Source organism: Bos taurus, chromosome 22 (genome assembly GCF_002263795.3).
Source record: "Bos taurus isolate L1 Dominette 01449 registration number 42190680 breed Hereford chromosome 22, ARS-UCD2.0, whole genome shotgun sequence".
NCBI classification, from domain to species: domain Eukaryota; kingdom Metazoa; phylum Chordata; class Mammalia; order Artiodactyla; family Bovidae; genus Bos; species Bos taurus.
The window spans coordinates 57,834,544-57,853,017 of NC_037349.1; the positions used below are offsets into that span (position 1 = coordinate 57,834,544).

The following is an 18,474-nucleotide window of genomic DNA, read 5'->3' on the forward strand; positions in this document are numbered from 1 at the left end:
GACTCTTCACACGAATACTGCATAGAAACAACGCGAAAAGTAAAGGAGAGGTTTCTCATCTTACGGTACAGCACCCTGAAAGGCACAGTAGCCCAGGGCAACAGCTGGCACAGAGCGGTGGGCACCGGGCCAGCAGGCGAGAAGAGCTATGGGTGGGGGAGGGGGCGAAGGCGGCCTGGTCTGTGCAGGGCCGTAAAGGGCACAGGAGCCCATACGCTTGTGGAGGAAGCACGCCCGTGCCAGCGTTCACCAGACGCGAGAACTCAACGCACGCGGCTGGACGTGCACACGCACGTTTGCCTCTGTGGAGGTCTGCAGCCGGAAGGTTGGAACGTAGGGGACTCACTGTCATCCACGCTTCCCCACCGGGACCCAAGGCCCGTTATACGTGCCCCATCCCCAGTCTCTGACACCTTCCCCTCTCTGGTCCTGCATGGATCCTGGGGCCGCCTCGTTCTCCCCAGCAATACCCGCTTCCACTCTGTGCTTTGCTTGTGGGTTCCCTCGTGTTCAGGTGGATCCCACCTACCTTGAAAGACCTGGCTTAAGTGTCACCTCCTCCAGGAAGCCGTTCATGCCCGTCCCACTCTTTCCCTCCCCTCCTCTGGCCAGAGTCACCCTCCCCCACCCCCCACACCCACATTCCCCAGGCCCTGGGCTCTTGTTCAGAGCTGTGCAGCTGTGGACAAAGTTCAAAGGTCTTCTCGGGAAACCTCAGTTTCTTCTCCTGTAAAATGGGCCTCCTAATCTGTGCAGCCGTCCCTGGGAGATGTCTCTGGGCTCTTGGGCAGGGCTAGCAGATGCCCGGGACCCTCATGGGTGTCTGAACATCGGCATCACCCGGAGCGCTGGCTGAACAGGCAGGCACCTCCCCGGCCCCCCTAGTGACTGAACCTTCAACGCTGGTAAAGCAGCCCCCAGGTGAATCTCAGCATCATGTGAGGCCAGGGACAGCGGAGCTAACGGATTGGGAGGCTCCTGGGAAAATGCAGAAGAAAACCAGCCCATGAAATGGACTCAGCGATGACAACGCACGTGAGCGTGTGTGTTTCTGCACACGTATGTGGTCTCCTCTGCCCGACTGAGCAGCGGGGGGCTGGGTTTCATCTCTGCCAGCCCTGGGCCACCCCCAAAAACCATCTGGCCCAGACCTGATATTTCATACTGTCACTGCTCCTTACTGTGTTCTGGGGGACGGGTACTTCTGCCCCGTTCTGCAGAGGAGGAAACGGAGGCTCTGAGAGGAGCCAGGACTGGCCCAAGATTACCCAGTGAGTGGCAGGCGGCCGGGCCTGAGCCCAGGGCGAGGCCAGCGCTTCGTGTTACCCGCTTGCTCAGTGAAAAGGGGCCTGAGCTGCAGGTGAGAGCCGGCGGTCATCACTGGGGCCTCTGGGGCAGGGAGCTGAGCGGGCACGTGGGATCCTGGGGGGCACGAGCCTCCGAGAGCCCCTCACATGGGCGAGGGGCACACACAGGAAGCTGGGAGCTGGCTTTGAAGCCTGGTGAAGGGCAGGGTCCAGCCAAGCAGACCTCGGGCCGCTTCTCCGAGGACAGGGCGTGCAAGGCACACCGCCTGGGACTTGGGGACCCCTCTGGCCGTCGCCAGGCCAGTCACTGTTTTCCAAGGTGGAGGCAGCAGGTGGGGCCTGCCTGAAAGAAACCCGGGTCCCTCAGGTGCCTGTCCCCTCTCCCCCCGATCAAGCCCAGAGCCTTGCGGGGCCAGCCTGGCCTATGACAGATGCTTGATCAAGGCAAGGCCTGCCCTCTCCAGGGTGTGGCTTAGACCCTCTGACCAGGAGACCCCGCCCGGAGGGGCAGTGTCCTATCCCTCCCGTGCACACACACAGCCCTATTGCCCTCAGGGAAGTAGAAAGTGGACAGCGTCAACACACCCTCTGTGCCTCAGTTTACCCACATGTAGAACGGGGGCAGGGGCGGGGCCTGCCTGTTAGGGCCGCTGAGATGGAACGACAGGTATGTACAGACCGCTTAGAGCAGCACCTGGACCACGTGCCTGCTGGGCGTGGTCAGGACGGTGAGCAGAGTCATCTACAGCCTCCCTGAGACCCGAGGCAGCCTAGACTCACGGCCAGGGCCCTGTGGGCTGTCTCCCAGGCCTGCTGGGGATTTGACAGATACGCCGAGGAGCCAGGCCCAGCGCCAGCCAGCTCTGAGGCTCGGGGCATCACCTACCACCCCACCTTCAACTTCTTCTCCCATTCCATAGGTGGAAGGCGGGACTGAGGGGCCCTGTGTGGGTGCTCCCTGGGATCTGAGCTTGGCTGTGGACACCTCCTCACCTCCCTGGCCTAGTACTGGGGTGGGATTGGAGTGCATCTCAGGCGGCACCCTTTGGACCCTGGGGTAGGGGCACCGGCCAAGCAGGGGAGGCGGACGTTCCAGGGGAGGGGTCTGAACTTGACGGAGAGCAGACACGGCCTTTGCTGCTGAAAAGAAAGGGGCTGCAGCGTCACCCGACCACCACATCAGGAACTGCAGACCAAGCTACTCAAACGGGGGCCGAGCAGCCCCCTCCACACCCCGATCACGGCCGGAGACCCTGGGCAGCTGAGAAGAAAATCTTCTCAAGGGAGAGGTGGCCTCGCCCATGTCCCCCAGGACGGCTGAACCTGCAGAAATCAGATTCTGTGATCCCTCAGCTCCTGAGAACCTAGAAACCTGAAGGGTCCTAGCTGGAGGTCCCTGGGTATCCAAGACCCTGCTTCTGGCCAACATTGGGTGACAGGTTAGCCCGGGAGCCACTGCCCAGAGATTACAGATGAGGAGACCGAGGCCAGAAGGGGAGGGGGCTGGTCTCAAGGAAGGGCCTGGCAGCAGGAAGGTGAGGCAGGGCGCGGGCCTGGGTGCGGTCCCGAGCTCCTACTGTGAGCTGCCCAATGCCCGGCCCAGGCAGCCAGGGCAGAGCCGCCTGCAGCCCATGGCACGGTGGGAGGCCAGGCTTGCAACAGAAGGCACCCAGGACTCGCTCTCAGACACAGTACCTTCTGACACTACAGCCTTGCTGTCTGGAGGTGGGGATTAAAAGCATGTTTCTTTCACAACATTATGGTGAGAGCACATGGTCACTTCCACAGAACTGCCCTGAAGTGAAGTAAGTGTGCTAGCCCGAGGGTGGGCCACTCCTATCCTTAGTGCCAATCCGGCTCCTGGCACGTACTAGTTCGTGAAACTCAGCGGCAGCATCTGACCCAGCGTGCCATTTTACAGGTGGGGAAACTGAGGCCCAGGAGGCACCAGCTTCAGGCTCCCAGGTTCAGCGCTGCGCTCTGCACGACTAGCACCCTTTCCCTCCAGCCCTTACTGTTTGGGGGACCTGGACCAGCTTCTCTCCTTACTGATTCGGGGACCCCTTTCCCAGGCTCAGGAATTTCAGAGCCCAAGTCCCACAGAGACACCTGACCCCAAGGGAAGGCCCTGCTTCTTCACCCAGCGACCTACCTGCGGTCAGCTCAGGGGCCAAGAGGCTCCATCAGGCAAGGATTTGGGCTGAGGAAGTGGGTAAACAGAGGGTCCCACTGGTGGTCTGGGGTGGGTGACCTGGGTGAGCAGTCCCAGCAGGGGAGCCATGGCCTGCTCCAAGCTGGACGCCTCTGAGGAAGACCCTGCTCCCACCAGGCCCCCAGTGGGACCACCGGGCTGGAACCTGGAAGCACCCGGAGGGCTCCCACATTCGTCCCTTGCTCCCCCTCCGAGGCAGTCTCCCTGAACACCGTCTCCGAGGCAACCGCCGCTGCTGGAGCCCTCACAAGCCTGGATCACAGAAGGCAGCCCAGCGTGGCTCTAAGGGGACAGAGGCTCTGTGAGCAAACAGAGACGCAGGCGGAAACGTGTGGGTGACTCACCCAAGGCACTGGGAAAGGGGACACATCGGCGATCTGAGATGGTACAGATGTCAGGCACCTTGGCTCTGGGCCTCAGAATATCTGCTCGTGAGGTCACAATGGCCCTTCCAGCACCATCGAGGTGCCCGGAGACTATGTCTTCCAGAAAAATGCCACCAGTTGGGAACATCTCTTGGCAAAACTAGGGTCAGAGGGGTCTCCTTTCTCCCAGCGCTCACCATCTCTGTACAGCATCACCTGCGAGGCCCTGGACTGTCAGAGCTTGGTGCATTTCTATAGCTCATTCCAGGCCCTGGAACGCACATCACCGCTTCTTCCCCATCCTCAAAATGCCACCTCCTCCGGGAAGACTTCCCTGACCATCCCCTCCCTGCCCATCTCCAGTGGAATAAGGTGGTCATTCCTCAGCTGTAATCCTGGCCTCTTCCTCCCCTCCTCTGGGTGCTCTAGGGCAAGTGACCCGCCTCCTTCCAGGCAGCAGCGAATGAGGACCCTGGAAAAGCACTGTCATAGCAACCCTTTGTGCTAATTCCAACTGTTATTACATCCTGGAAACAATAATTGTGGCTGATATTATGTGTCAAGATCTACAAGACCTTCTAGAACTAACACACCCAAAAGATTTTGGGGACTGGAATGCAGAAGTAGGAAGTCAAGAGATACCTGGAGAAACAGGCAAGTTTGGCTTGGAGTACAACATGAAGCAGGGCAAAGGCTAACAAAGTTTTGCCAAGAGAACGCACTGGTCATAGCAAACACCCTCTTCCAACAACACAAGAGGACTCTACACATGGACTTCACCAGATGGTCAACACCAAAATCAGATTGATTATATTCTTTGCAGCCAAAGATAGAGAAGCTCTATACAGTTAGCAAAAACAAGACTGGGAGCTGATTGTGGCTCAGATCATGAACTCCGTATTGCCAAATTCAGACTTAAATTGAAGAAAGTGGGGAAAACCACTAGACCATTCAGGTATAACCTAAATCAAATCCCTTACGGTTATATAGTGGAAGTGACAAATAGATTCAAGGGATTAGATCTGATAGACCGAGTGCCTGAAGAACTATAGACGGAGGTCCGTGACATTGTACAGGAGGCAGTGATCAAGACCATCCCCAATAAAAAGAAATGCAAAAGGCAAAATGGTTGTCTGAGGAGGCCTTACAAATAGCTGAGAAAAGAAGAGAAGCTAAAGGCAAAGGAGAAAAGGAATGATACACCCATCTGAATGCAGAGTTCCAAAGAATAGAAAGGAGAGATAAGAAAGGCTTCCTCAGTGGTCAATGTAAAGAAATAAAGGAAAACAATAGAATGGGAAAGACTGGAGATCTCTTCAAGAGAATTAGAGATACCAAGGGAACATTTCATGCAAAGATGGGCTCAATAAAGGACATAAACCGTATGGACCTAATAGAAGCAGACATACTAAGAAGAGGTGGCAAGAACACACAGAAAAACTATACAAAAAAGATCTTCATGACCCAGATAACAACAGTGGTGTGATCACTCACCTAGAGCCAGACATCCTGGAATTCGAAGTCTACTGGGCCTTAGGAAGCATCACTACGAACAAAGTTAGTGGGGGTGATGGAATTCCAGCTGAGCTATTTCAAAGCCTAAAAGATGATGCTGTGAAAGTGCTGCACTCAATATGCCAGCAAATTTGGAAAATGTGGCAATGGCCACAGGACTGGAAAAGGGCAGTTTTCATTCCAATCCCAAAGAAAGGCAATGCCAAAGAGTGCTCAAACTACCACACAATTGCACTCATCTCACACACTAGTAAAGTAATGCTCAAAATGCTCCAAGCCAGGCTTCGATAGTATGTGAACCCTGAACTTCAGATGTTCAAGCTGGATTTAGAAAAGGCAGAGGAACCAGAGATCAAATTGCCAACATCTGCTGGATCATGGAAAAAGCAAGAGAGTTCCAGAAAAACATCTATTTCTGCTTTATTGACTATGCCAAAGCCTTTGTGTAGATCATAACAAACTGTGGAAAATTCTGAAAGAGATGGGACTATCAGACCACCTGACCTGCCTCCTGAGAAATCTGTATGCAAGTCAAGAAGCAATAGTTAGAACCGGACATGGAACAACAGACTGGTTCCAAATTGGGAAAGGAGTGTGTCAAGGCTGTATATTGTCACCCTGCTTATTTAACTTACATGCAGAATACATCATGAGAAACCTTGGGCTGGATGAAGCACAAGCTGGAATCAAGATTGCCGGGAGAAATATCAATAACCTCAGATATGCAGATGACACCACCCTTATGGTAGAAAATGAAGAAGAACTAAAAAGCCTCATAACGAAAATGACAGAGGAGAGAGAAAAAGCTGCCTTAAAACTCAACATTCAAAAACTACAATCATGGTATCTGGTCCCATCACTTCATGGCAAATAGATGGAGAAACAATGGAAACAGTGAGAGCCTTTATTTTTGGGGCTCCAAAATCACTGCAGATGGTGACTGCAGCCATGAAATTAAAAGACTCCTGCTCCTTGGAAGAAAAGCTATGACCAGCCTAGACAGCATATTAAAAAGCAGAGACATGACTTTGCTGACAAGGTCCGTCCAGTCAAAGCTATGGTTTTTCCAGTGACCATGTATGGATGTGGGAGTTGGACTAAAGAAAACTGAGTGCCGAAGAATTGATGCTTTTGAACTGTGGTGTTGGAGAAGACTCTTGAGAGTCCCTTGGACTGCAAGGAGATCCAACTAGTCCATCCTAAAGGAGATCAGTCCTGGGTGTTCTTTGGAAAGACTGATGTTGAAGCTGAAACTCTAATACTTTGGCCACCTGATGCAAAGAACTGACTCACTAGAAAAAACCCTGATGCTGGGAAAGACTGAAGGCAGGAGGAAAAGGGGATGACAGAGGATGAGGTGGTTGGATGGCATCACTGACTCAATGGACACGAGTTTGAGCAAGCTCCGGGATTTGGTGATGGACAGGGAAGCCTGGTGTGCTGCAGTCCATGGGGTCACAAAGAGTCGGACACGACTGAGTGATTGAACTGAACTGAACTGATTATGTGTCTGGCACTGTTGGGCACTTGATATGATTCTAGCTAACAGTAACTTTAAAAAATCATGCTAAATATTTTACTTCTTTAAATCACTTTTCACTGATTATTGCTGCTCACTTTTCTTCTATAGCCAGTCCAAAGGTAATGGGACTTTAAAGCATTTTCAGAGAGCCTAAGAGAAGAAAATGCACTGTTGAAATGCCTCAAATGCATGGAAAAAGTCCTCCAGCTGCACAGTCAGTTCCAGAGAGAAATACCAGCTCCCTGGGCTGAGCTCACGGGTACCTGGGGTGTCACCTGGCACCTGAGTTCCATATTTTATCTGGTCCTTACCAACCACCCTATGGGATGAAGGATCTTACCCACCTCTGTGGCTCAGAGAGATGGATCGATTTCACCAGGTTGCCCAGCCAGGAAAGGCAGGACTGGGGGCCCCGAGTCCTCAACCACAGGGCTCTGGGGCATCTCCTGGCCATGATCTTGAATTTTAGGAGGGACCCCTCTTCACCTGACACAGAAGGAAACTGAGGCCAGTAGGAGATAGGGTTGTCATTTTGAAAATTCACCAGCTAGGATTAGAACTAGGATTAGACTCTTGAGAGTCCCTTGGGCTGCAAGGAGCTCAAACCAGTCAATCCTAAAGGAACCTGAATATTCAATGGAAGAAATGATGCTTAAGCTGAAGCTCCAATACTTTGGTCACCTGATGCAAAGAGCTGACTCATTGGAAAAGACCCTGATGCTGGGAAAGACTGAAGGCAGGAGGAAAAGGGGGCGACAGAGGATGAGATGGTTGGATGGCATCACCAACTCGATGGACATGAGTTTGAGCTAACTCTGAGAGATAGTGAAGGACAGGGAAGCCTGGCGTGCTGCAGTCCACGGGTCACAAAGAGTCAGACACAACTGAGCGACCGAACAACAGGATTAAAATCCAGGTCTCCTGAGCCGGCCCAGGTCACACATGTCTTCACGACTAGGACCCAGTGGCCTCAACCACAGGACCGCAGTGACTACAACCTTGCACCATGGCGCTGAGCCTGGACCTTCCCATTTAATCCTGTACACCTGCTGGGCTGGGGAAATACCAGCCCCTCAGGCCAGCAACGGCTTTTAACCCTTTAAACTCAGACTGTCCCGATCTAAGGTCTGCGGACGGGCTAATCTCAGTGAACTGATGAGAGGAAGAGGAGGGTGTGTAGGGGCGCTGTCTGCTAGCCTGCACCCTTTCTGCATGTGGTGCCCCCGCCTGCCTGCATCTCAGCCCTGAGAGCACCCCACCACCTCCTCCGAGAGGGCTCACCCTCCCCGCTCCCCCGCAAGGCGTCCCAGGCACTGCAGTCTGGGACTCAGCTTATTCACCCTGCGCAGAGCCTGGGCCATCTGACAAAGACTCCTTTTCCTCCTGGAGGGGCAAGGATACCCGAGATCAGGGCCACAGCTATTAATACCTGAGAAACCTGTTGACCCCTTTCATTGACTCATCTCTCTGTTCGGTCAGTCGGTTCCTGTTGACCCCCAGGTGGCCGAGGTGTATATAAGGTCAGTGGAGAGGAAGGACCCACCTGGCCTCTCCAGCTTTGTTCTCTGAATTCTCCGCAAGTGAGCCTCCTGCCTCCTCCCCCAGCCCCACCCATAAGACTGTGTTCCCCAAACACCCTTTGCCTCGTTCTACTTCTGCCTATTGTAAGCCACTGTCAGAGACTTCAGCTGGAGCCTAACTCTGTCCCTTATCAGCTGCAAGTCTGGTGCATCTCTTCCCCTCAGGGCCTCAGCTGTACCATCTGTAAAATGGGCCACCTCACGTTACCCAAGGGCAGGTACCAGGAAGTGCCTCAGTGTGTGCCTGGCTGTGCTCGCAGGAGAAACAGTCTGTCCCTGCACTGCGCGCAGCTAATCAGCAAACACGGACTGCACCCCTCGTTAGCATCATCCCGTGAAATGCTGGGAAAGGTAGAAGTGAACACCCAGGGCTGGTCTGTCAGGCAGAGAAAATACCAAATAAACACTTTCTCCATCTGGTGTCCTACGTCCAGCCAGCAGCCGAGCCCCCCTGGCACCACCATCCCCTCCCAAAACCCCGTGAGTCAGCAGGACGAGGTTAGACGTCTCATCAGAGTGGTCTCCTCTTGGGACTTCTGACCATGCCCGTGATGCTCCTACAAGCGGGTCTGGGTGAGGGCTGGGCTTGTCTGTTTCTCTTCCTGTGCAGAAGCCTGCTGTGAAAACAACTCCACAGTCACCACCTTGAAGGGCCATCGGGGAACACTAAGTAAGGACTCGGATCCAGGTTGGTCCCCAAAGTGAGCAAAACGCTAGCAGGGCCCTTGGGGTCACCAGGCGAGACCATCACCCATGCAGCTCCTTGCCCGCCCCCGAACACACAGCCCAGCCGCCCAGCCCCCTAGGACCCTGGGGGCCCGAATTCCATGTCACGCTTGGCCGGCCCTTCCATGGGAGGCTTCCTCACCCGGCACACCCTTCCCGTCTTGTGCCCACCTGGCATGGCTTTGTCACTCACGGCCTCTGGGAAAGCGCTTTGAACTTTGGGTGCCCGAGCATCTTCAAGAGACCCCACCAATGGACGCCCGACTTGCAGCATCTCCCCGCTGGCCAGGCGGTTCCTAAGCTAGACAAAACAAGGCTCATCTCTGGGGACCCAAGGCCCACCGTGATCCCTGACCCACAGGAAAAGTCCATCACTTCCTGACAACTGAACGAGCAGACTTTCAATTCTCGGTTTTCAGATGCTTACAGGTTTTCCCCAAACTTTCCCTGACATCAAACGTTCTTACCTGGGCCTTCCCCTGACTCGACAGGGCTGGAACGGGTTTGCAAAGCATGCAAATTTCTTAAATGGACGGGAAGGACCAAAGAGAAGACAAAGGTCTGCCCCCTTCTGAGCCCTTAAGTTGGGAGCTGATACTCATAAGCAGCATGACACAAAGTAACGGACGTTAAGAGAACCAATCTTTGTAATTGTTTCATAATGCGTGTGAATCAAGCCACAACGCCGGACGTCTGAAACTCATACGCTGTCATTTAGTCTCAATAGAACTGGGAGAAAAACCCACCAAAATTTAATGCAATTTACATGTTCACACAGGCTCATCTACTAGACTGTAAAATTCTAAAACACTGACACTATGTCTTCCTTATATTTGTATCACCAGCACTTGTCATGATGCTTATGAATATGACATAAAAGTAATTTATTTAATAAAGTCAGGGGGACCCTTCTCCCCAGAAGCCCTACAGGCTGGGTCCCCAGCCATGGCGCGCTCAGGCCCGGCCACGTGGGGGTCCAGGGTGTTGGGAATCAGTGCCTGGAAGCAGCCACCTGAGACACTCCAAGCGTTTCCACTTCTGTCTCTTTTAGAGCAAGAGACTTCACCGGGTGTCTGCTCCGTTTAGTGTGACTAACCCCATCCTGAAAGCACTCTATCACAGCTGGTATTCAGAAGTCACGCTGGTAAGAAATCATCGGCCTCAACTTTTTAACACACCAGGCTGCTTTCTCCTGTGTGCGCCGGTTCACCCAGTGGGCATCCCCACCTCAGTCCCCATTTGACAGATGGGGCAACGGAGGCTCACAAGGGGGATGGGACACTCCTGAGGTCGCACAGCCAGGAAGCAGCCGGGTGCGGGGGAGATGCCAACATCAACGTGCTGTGTGACCTCGGGCAGGGTGCCGCGCCTCTCAGATGCACCTGCGTTTTATCTGGCGACCTCATCTGGAAGGTCTTGATGTGTGATCGCCCGCCCCCACTCATTACACAGCACAGGACATCAGACCCAGTAAATACAGAATCAAACACTCTGGGTGCCTGGTCGGAAAACGTGAAAAGCGAAAATGTGAGTCGCTCAGTCGTGTCGGACTCTTTGTGATCCCATGGACTGTAGCCCGCCAGGCTCCTGTGTCCATGGGCTTCTCCAGGCAAGAATACTGGAATGGGTGGCCATTCCCTTCTCCAGGGGATCTTCCCGACCCAGGGATCGAACCTGGGTCTCCTGCATTGCATGTGGATTCTTCACTGTCTGAGCCACCAGGGGAGCCTGCCTGGTCTGAAAACCTCCACCCAAACATGAATGGCGTCACTCGGGACTCAGCGGCCACCACCTTCCTTAGTCCTGGCCCTTTCTCCCTGCCCAGAGGAAGCCTCTTGTCTGGTGGCTGCAGAGACCTTTCCCAGTCTTCGCAGCTTCCCATTTTTTCCCCTAGTTTTTCCAAAGCAGGTGTCTGCTCCCAAAGCGGGTCTGGAAGGCCCACACACACACCTTCTCCTCCCCCGCCCCCGACAGACATTACTAACCCATCACGGCCTCCTTCCCACCGAGCAGGACTCAGCCTGGGATTCCTCATCGGAACCAGGTGTCTCTGGGCCTCAGGAACTTAACAGAGGAGAGAAAGACGGGGTAAGGAGGTGGTCAGGGGCGGGCAGGTGCCCAGAAAAGACAAGGGTGGCGGCGAGACAAGCAGAAGCTCACGGTACTTGACTCTGAAAACAGACCTAAGAGCCACATTCCCTTCACTGTGGCAGGACTGAGAGAGGGAGCCTGAGTCTCGGGTGGACTCTCAGAGCTGGGGAGAGGGGAGGGGGACAGGAAGGGGGTGGGGGGAGACCTGGGGGGTGAAGAGGGGAGGGGTCCCCACGTGAGGCCCCACGGAGGCTGGGCCAGGCTGCCGTGGGGGCGGCCCCCTTCCTAAGGATGCAGACCCCGAGGGGCAGCGTGCTTTCAGCTCTCACAGAGAACACCCCGCTCACAGATGGGGACCCCTCACACTCGGACACCGCTCTGAAACGGCAGAGCTGACCTCCGCAGGCAAAGCTCAGCACAGCCACCCCAGGGAGGTGATTCCAGACCCCCAGTCTTACAGGGCAGGTCCAGGGCCCAGAGAAGGGGAGGGATTTGTCTGAGGTGCCCAGCAAATGGGTAAATAAAGGAGGTACTGGAGGGGACGGCCCAGGGGCTGGGAGGTGCCCATTTTGCTTTAGGAGCCTGGGTTTCTGGACCTGCTGTCTGCTGCCTGAGCACAGACTAACAGATGACAATGTCTTCCAGAAACCGCTCAGGTTTTACTGCGGTGAGAGGCTCTGGTGTTTGAAAGGCCCCGTCAGCTTCTGTGATCTTGCGATGTATAATCAGAAAGATAAAGTTGGTCTTCATCCCAGGTTCCAGCACAGACTTCCTAAAACCCTAGGAATTTCCTAAGTGGCGAGAGCAAGCAAGGTGTCTTTTGTTATGTTAATGAGGCGACTTTGGAGGCGGCTAAGGAAGGGGGCCTGGTTGCCAGGAGAACTCGCCTGTGATTAGAGGGCTGGAATTTTCAGTCCCACGACCCCCCAGCTCTGGGGAGGGGAGAGGGGAGGTGGAATCAATCAGGCCTAGGTGATGAAGCCTCCAGAAAATCCCAAAAGGACAGGGTTTGGGGAGCTTCTGGTTGGTGAACTCAGGGAGATTTGGGGACACAGAGAGGGCACGGAGAGGGCATGGAAGCCCCGAGCTTTCCCCACTCCTTGCCTGTGGGTCTCCCTTATCTGCTTCCTGTGTTACACCTTCAATCTGAAACCAGTGATTCTCTGAGGTCACTGAGCTGTTGGAGCCAATTAACCCAACTCAAGGACGGGTCATAGGAGCCTTGGAGTCCTAGCCATTCAGGCTGAAGGGTGTGGGGGGGGGGCGCGTCTGGTGGGACTGAGCCCTTCCCCTGGGGAGTCTGAGCGTCTACCACAGGAGTTCGAGCAAAGTCCAAGAGACAGTGAGGGACAGGGGAGCCTGGCGTGCTGCAGTCCATGGGGCCACAAAGAGTCGGACATGACTGAGCGCCTGAACCAGCAGCACAGGAACAGCGTGAGTACTGACTCAGGCTGTGGGACGCTCAGCCGGCGCTGAACTGCTTGGTGCTGTCGGGGGAAGAACCGCACACGTTATAGGAATCAGCTCTCTCCTGGAAGAAATCCCGGCGTGATCCCTGGTGGGGCTCACAACTGAGACGGGAAGATGCATCCAAGGACTCTCCTCTCAGCCTGAGACCCCGAGGTCCGGAGGCTTCCCAGCAGCTCTGACTTCAACTAGAAAGCCGTGGCTCACCCCAGGCTCCGTCCCGAAATGCGCTGACCTCAAGCTGGCCACCGCCGCCTTCAGCCCCACGTCTCTCCCCTGCCACACGGGGACAGTAAGAACTACGCGGTATGACACTGCGAGTATTACAGGTGGGAGGCCTTTTTGAGAACTGCAAACAGCTGCACACGCGATTGTCCACGTGCTCAGCCTACCCTGATGGAGGCATCAAAAGTATTAGCAATAACAGCAAGAGGAAGACCAGTTATAGTAAGTACCGCGTGCAGTCACTGCCGTGCGCTGGCTGCTGTACTGAGAACTTTCACAGTTTTTCTCCCCTGATCCTCCCAACAACCGGAGAAGGGAGATTCTACATCACGTCTATTTTGACTGAAGACCCTGGGGCCCAGAGAGGTTAAACGACAGGCCCTGGGTAACACACAGCAAGGCAGAGGCCAAAAGACATTTACAAGTGCTCTGGTGGTTAAGAATCCATCTTGCAATGCAGTGGACATGCGTTAGATCCCTGATCCAGGAAAATTCCATACGCTGCTGTGCACCTAAGCCTGACCGCCATGACTGAGACCCATGCAGCCAAATAAAACAAATAGTTTAAAATACACGCGTGCTATGTGTGCTAAGCCGCTTCAGTCGTGTCCGCTCTTTGCAGCTTTATGGATGGTAGCCTGCCAGGCTCCTCTGTCCATGGGATAATCCAGGCAAGAACACTGGAATAGGCTGCTGTGCCCTCCTCCAGGGCATCTTCCCAACCCAGGGACTGAACCCATGGTTCTTATGTCTCCTAGCATTGGCAGGCAGGTTCTTTACCACTAGTTGAGTTCAGTTCAGTTCAGTCGCTCAGTCACGGCCGATTCTTTGTGACCCCATAGACTGCAGCACGCCAGGCCTCCCTGTCCAGAGTCTACTCAAACTCATGTCTGTTGAGTCGGTGATGCCATCCAAACATCTCCTCCTCTGTTGTCCCCTTCTCCCGCCTTCAATCTTTTCCAGCATCAGGGTCTTTTCCAATGAGTCAGTTCTTTGCATCAGGTGACCAAAGTACCGGAGTTTCAGCGTCAACACCAGTCCTTCTGATGAATATTCAGGACTGAGCTCCTTTAGGATGGACGAGTTGGATTCCCTTACCACAATGCCATCTCATATATATAAATACACTTACACTCAGCCTCACTGTGAGAATAGGTCTTAAACATACCTCTGCTCTCTCTAAAGAGTGTATTTATCAGCCTTGGAGGAGGAGGTCTAGGATTCACAGCATTTTTGTTTCCTGAGTTCTTATGTTCTTCCCCCAAAAAGGAAGGCTGGTAGACAAGGAGCAGTGCCTCTGGGATTAAAGAGTGAAAGTGAAAGTCGCTCAGTTGTATCCAACTCTTTGGGACCCCATGGACTATACAGTCCATGGAATTCTCCAGGCCAGGATACTGGAGTGGGTAGCCGGTCCCTTCTCCAGGGGAAATTTCCAACCAGGGGTCGAACCCAGGTCTCCTACATTGCAGGCAGACTCTTTACTAGCTGAGCCAGCAGGGAAGCCTGGGAATACTGGAGTAGGCAGCCTGTCCCTTCTCCAGGGGATCTTCCTGACCCAGGAATTGAACCAGGGTCTCCTGCATTGCAGGTGGATTGTTTACCAGCTGAGCTACCAGGGAAGCCCCCTCCTCTGGGAAGAACTGGTCTAAATCTTCCGCCCTCTGAGACCCTGAAGGTACATTCCCCAGGGACGCGCCACCTCTCAGGGACTGCGGCTGTCACTGATGACAGCAGGGCAATTTCTGGAGGGTCAGTAATCTGGCATCGAGTGCCAGCATCTTAAAAATGCACGGCCCCTTCAGGCTAGACATTCCGATTCCCGACCAGACCAACGTGCACTGCTGCCTACAGTCTCGCGAGATGAAAAGTTCCGGAGATTGCCCGACAACGTGAACACACTCAGCAGACTGAGATGTAGACGTAAAGCGTAAAGACGTAAAGACGTAAAGCGGTCAGGACTGCAGGCTTTATGTTACGTGTATTTTACCACAATTAAAGATGGAAGGAAAAGAAAAAGATGTTCACAGCAGAGCAGTTTTCAAGAAAGAAACTGCACACGGCCCATCTCTCCTCACGAGGGGGTTACTTAAAGAAATGGTAGTTTGCCCAAACAAATGAAAACAAACTAGAACAGGGGATGTGCAAACGGCACCACCCCTGCCCCGCCAGATTCAGCACGGCTTTTGTAAATAAAGTTTTATTGGCACAGAGCTCCACCCATCCTGTGCCTGTTGTGTTGGCTGGGTTCTAGCTGCAACAGCAGAGGGGAGAGCACACGGCCCCCAAGCCCACAGTACGTACTGGCCAACCCTTTAAGAAGTTTGCCAACCCTGGAGATAGAAGATCCAAGACCCCAAAAGACTCCTAGAAATAGTTTGGGGTGTGTGTGTGTGTGGTGGGAGAAACTGGCTCCTAAAAGCCATGTTATGAGTTCGGTTTGGAAAATTTTAAATAAGGCACATTACCCAAACGCTGATACATGCATGCACTCAATATGCCAGCAAATTTGGAAAACTCAGCAGTGGCCACAGGACTGGAAAAGGTCAGTTTTCATTCCAATCCCAAAGAAAGGCAATGCCAAAGAATGCTCAAACTACCGCACAATTGCATTCATCTCACATGCTAGTAAAGTAATGCTCAAAATTCTCCAAGCCAGGCTTCAGCAATATGTGAACCGTGAACTTCCTAATGTTCAAGCTGGTTTTAGAAAAGGCAGAGGAACCAGAGATCAAATTGCCAACATCCGCCGGATCATGGAAAAAGCAAGAGAGTTCCAGAAAAACATCTATTTCTGCTTTATTGACTATGCCAAAGCCTTTGACTGTGTGGATCACAATAAACTGTGGAAAATTCTGAAAGAGATGGGAATCCCAGGCCACCTGACCTGCCTCTTGAGAAATCTGTATGCAGGTCAGAAAGCCACAATTAGAACTGGACATGGAACAACAGACTGGTTCCAGATAGGAAAAGGAGTACGTCAAGGCTGTATAATGTCACCCTGCTTATTTAACTTATATGCAGAGTACATCATGAGAAACGCTGGACTGGAAGAAGCACAAGCTGGAATCAAGATTGCCGGGAGAAATATCAATCACCTCAGATATGCAGATGACACCACCCTTATGGCAGAAAGTGAAGAGGAACTCAAAAGCCTCTTGATGAAATTGAAAGTGGAGAGTGAAAAAGTTGGCTTAAAGCTCAACATTCAGAAAACAAAGATCATGGCATCTGGTCCCATCACTTCATGGGAAATAGATGGGGAAACAGTGGAAACAGTGTCAGACTTTATTTTTGGGGGCTCCAAAATCACTGTAAGATGGTGACTGCAGCATGAAATTAAAAGACGCTTACTCCTTGGAAGGAAAGTTATGACCAATCTAGATAGCATATTCAAAAGCAGAGACATTACTTTGCCAACTAAGGTCCATCTAGTCAAGGCTATGGTTTTTCCTGTGGTCATGTATGGATGTGAGAGTTGGACTGTGAAGAAGGCTGAGCGCGGAAGAATTGATGCTTTTGAACTGTGGTGTTGGAGAAGACTCTTGAGAGTCCCTTGGACTGCAAGGAGATCCAACCAGTCCATTCTGAAGGAGATCAGCCCTGGGATTTCTTTGGAAGGAATGATGCTAAAGCTGAAACTCCAGTACTTTAGCCACCTCATGCGAAGAGTTGACTCATTGGAAAAGACCCTGATGCTGGGAGGGATTGGGGGCAGGAGGAGAAGGGGACGACAGAGGATGAGATGGCTGGATGGCATCACTGACTCGATGGACATGAGTCTGAGTGAAGTCCGGGAGTTGGTGATGGACAGGGAGGCCTGGCTTGCTGCAATTCATGGGGTCACAAAGAGTCAGACACGACTGAGCGACTGAACTGAACTGAACTGAGGTTGGTTATCTCTGGATGGCAGGACTAGAGACGATCTTGATTTTCTTCTTACGAGTTTTCTGTGCTCTCCGAACTTCTGTATGAAAAGCGTGTAACGTCTCCACACCAGAAGAAATCATTCAGTGATGGAGTGGAGGTGTTAAGTAAATGCTACAGTGACGCTCGTACCGCAACAGCAGTGGACAAAATCAAGACACTGCGCATCTTAAATTTACACTACCGTTGTATGTCAAAGGTGTCTCTGTTTTTAAAAAATCGTATAACATAGGGAACAAAGACGTTTCTGTCTAGGCCCTTCGAAGCAGCAAGTTTGGTGGGTGGTCGCCGGTTGCCTGTACTGACACCCCTACCTCCGTCAGAGTTTACAAGCTGGGGCGGGGTGGGTGGGGATGGTTGAGGAGGCGCAGATGGAGAAGGCCCACAGGAACTCTTACGATAAGCCCAAAGAGACTCCCCCTTCCTCAGATTCCGGGGCACCCAAGAGGGTGGATCTGATTTTCAGGTCGGCGGGGTGGGGGCTGTTGTTCAGGGATCCCACCTGGGAGAGGAGATAAGAAATGCTACTTGGTTCTGGCACCAACTTTGTTACGAGCTCCAGCCCTCCCAAACCCCCTGGGAGGACCAGCCATTACCACTGACTCTCCACTGTCTCCCCCTCCCGGGGCTCTCACTGCTCCATTTCACAGCTGGGTAGGGAAGAGGAAGCTTTGAGAGGCTCGGCCAGTGACCGCCCTCGAGGTCACACAGCTGGCCAGGGTTGGAGCTGGCATTTGAGCCCGGCCTGGCTGACTCTCCAGCTCCATGGACTTTCCACCACATGGGTTGCCCTCCGGGTCAGGAATACTGCTTTTGGCGGGTTCATTAGTAACCCAGGGTCTGCTGACCAGCTGACAGACACACACACATCGGTCAGATCCTCGACTCTGTGGGGGCCCCTGAGTGATCATCGTGCCCTTTCTCAGGTGGGAACTTAAGTCCAGACACCCAGCGGAGCCGAGACGTCAGAGAAGGCAACTGTTCTCTAAAGACACCGCCCTCCAGACCCTGTTCCCTGCCAGTCCGCGGCCAGGGAGACCCAGCAGGAAGACTAAACCGGAAGGGCTGCTTGGAGGAGGCGTCAGATAAGCCTCTCTTGTCAAATGGGCTCCCACCAAGTGTGGACGGATCAGCAAGCCTTGGAAGAGAGGAACGTGTGGCCTGCCTCTGTGGATCGCCTCTAAGGGCCAAGCCCCTTGCACAAGAGTGTCTTTATCTGGAGCAGAATGCACATTCCAGCTTCAGGGCGGTAGGCACCTGGCTTCCAGGCTGCCCTGGGCTACTCATTAACCAGTGAGAGGCCTCGGGGCGGGGGGAAGGGCTGGACCAGAGTCTGCTCCAGCCTGGGGGAGCGGGCGGGGGAGGGCCCTGCTGGGTGGTGTTGGCACCAGTCAGATTGACCAGAGTTCATGTCCTGTGTGACCCGGGGGTGAACGGGCGGTCGCATCACCACTCTGAGCCTCAGTTTCCGCATCTGTGGGGTGGAGCACCACCATGGCATGGATGGTTACTGCGAGGGCAGCAGGCACCTGCGGTGCCA

General features: G+C 53.5%; 1 protein-coding gene across 9 annotated transcripts in view; it reads right to left on the minus strand.

Moving 5' to 3' along the window:
• The window catches only part of SLC6A6 (solute carrier family 6 member 6), an 84,015-nt gene that overhangs the window by 49,707 nt on the left and 15,834 nt on the right, over window positions 1-18,474 (minus strand). For 2 of the 9 annotated variants that reach the window (XM_059879463.1, XM_059879461.1), the window contains exon 1: window positions 3,460-3,806. The exons of 6 other annotated variants lie outside the window; for them this stretch is intronic. Coding sequence is in view for 1 of the 3 variants with exons in the window: in XM_024982402.2 (XP_024838170.1) it covers window positions 3,864-3,889 (26 nt within the window). In the remaining 2 variants the exon portion in view is untranslated. Of the gene's footprint in view, window positions 1-3,459; window positions 3,807-3,863; window positions 3,985-18,474 lie in introns of those variants that run through there. One more of the 9 variants, XM_024982402.2, reaches the window with a different exon arrangement.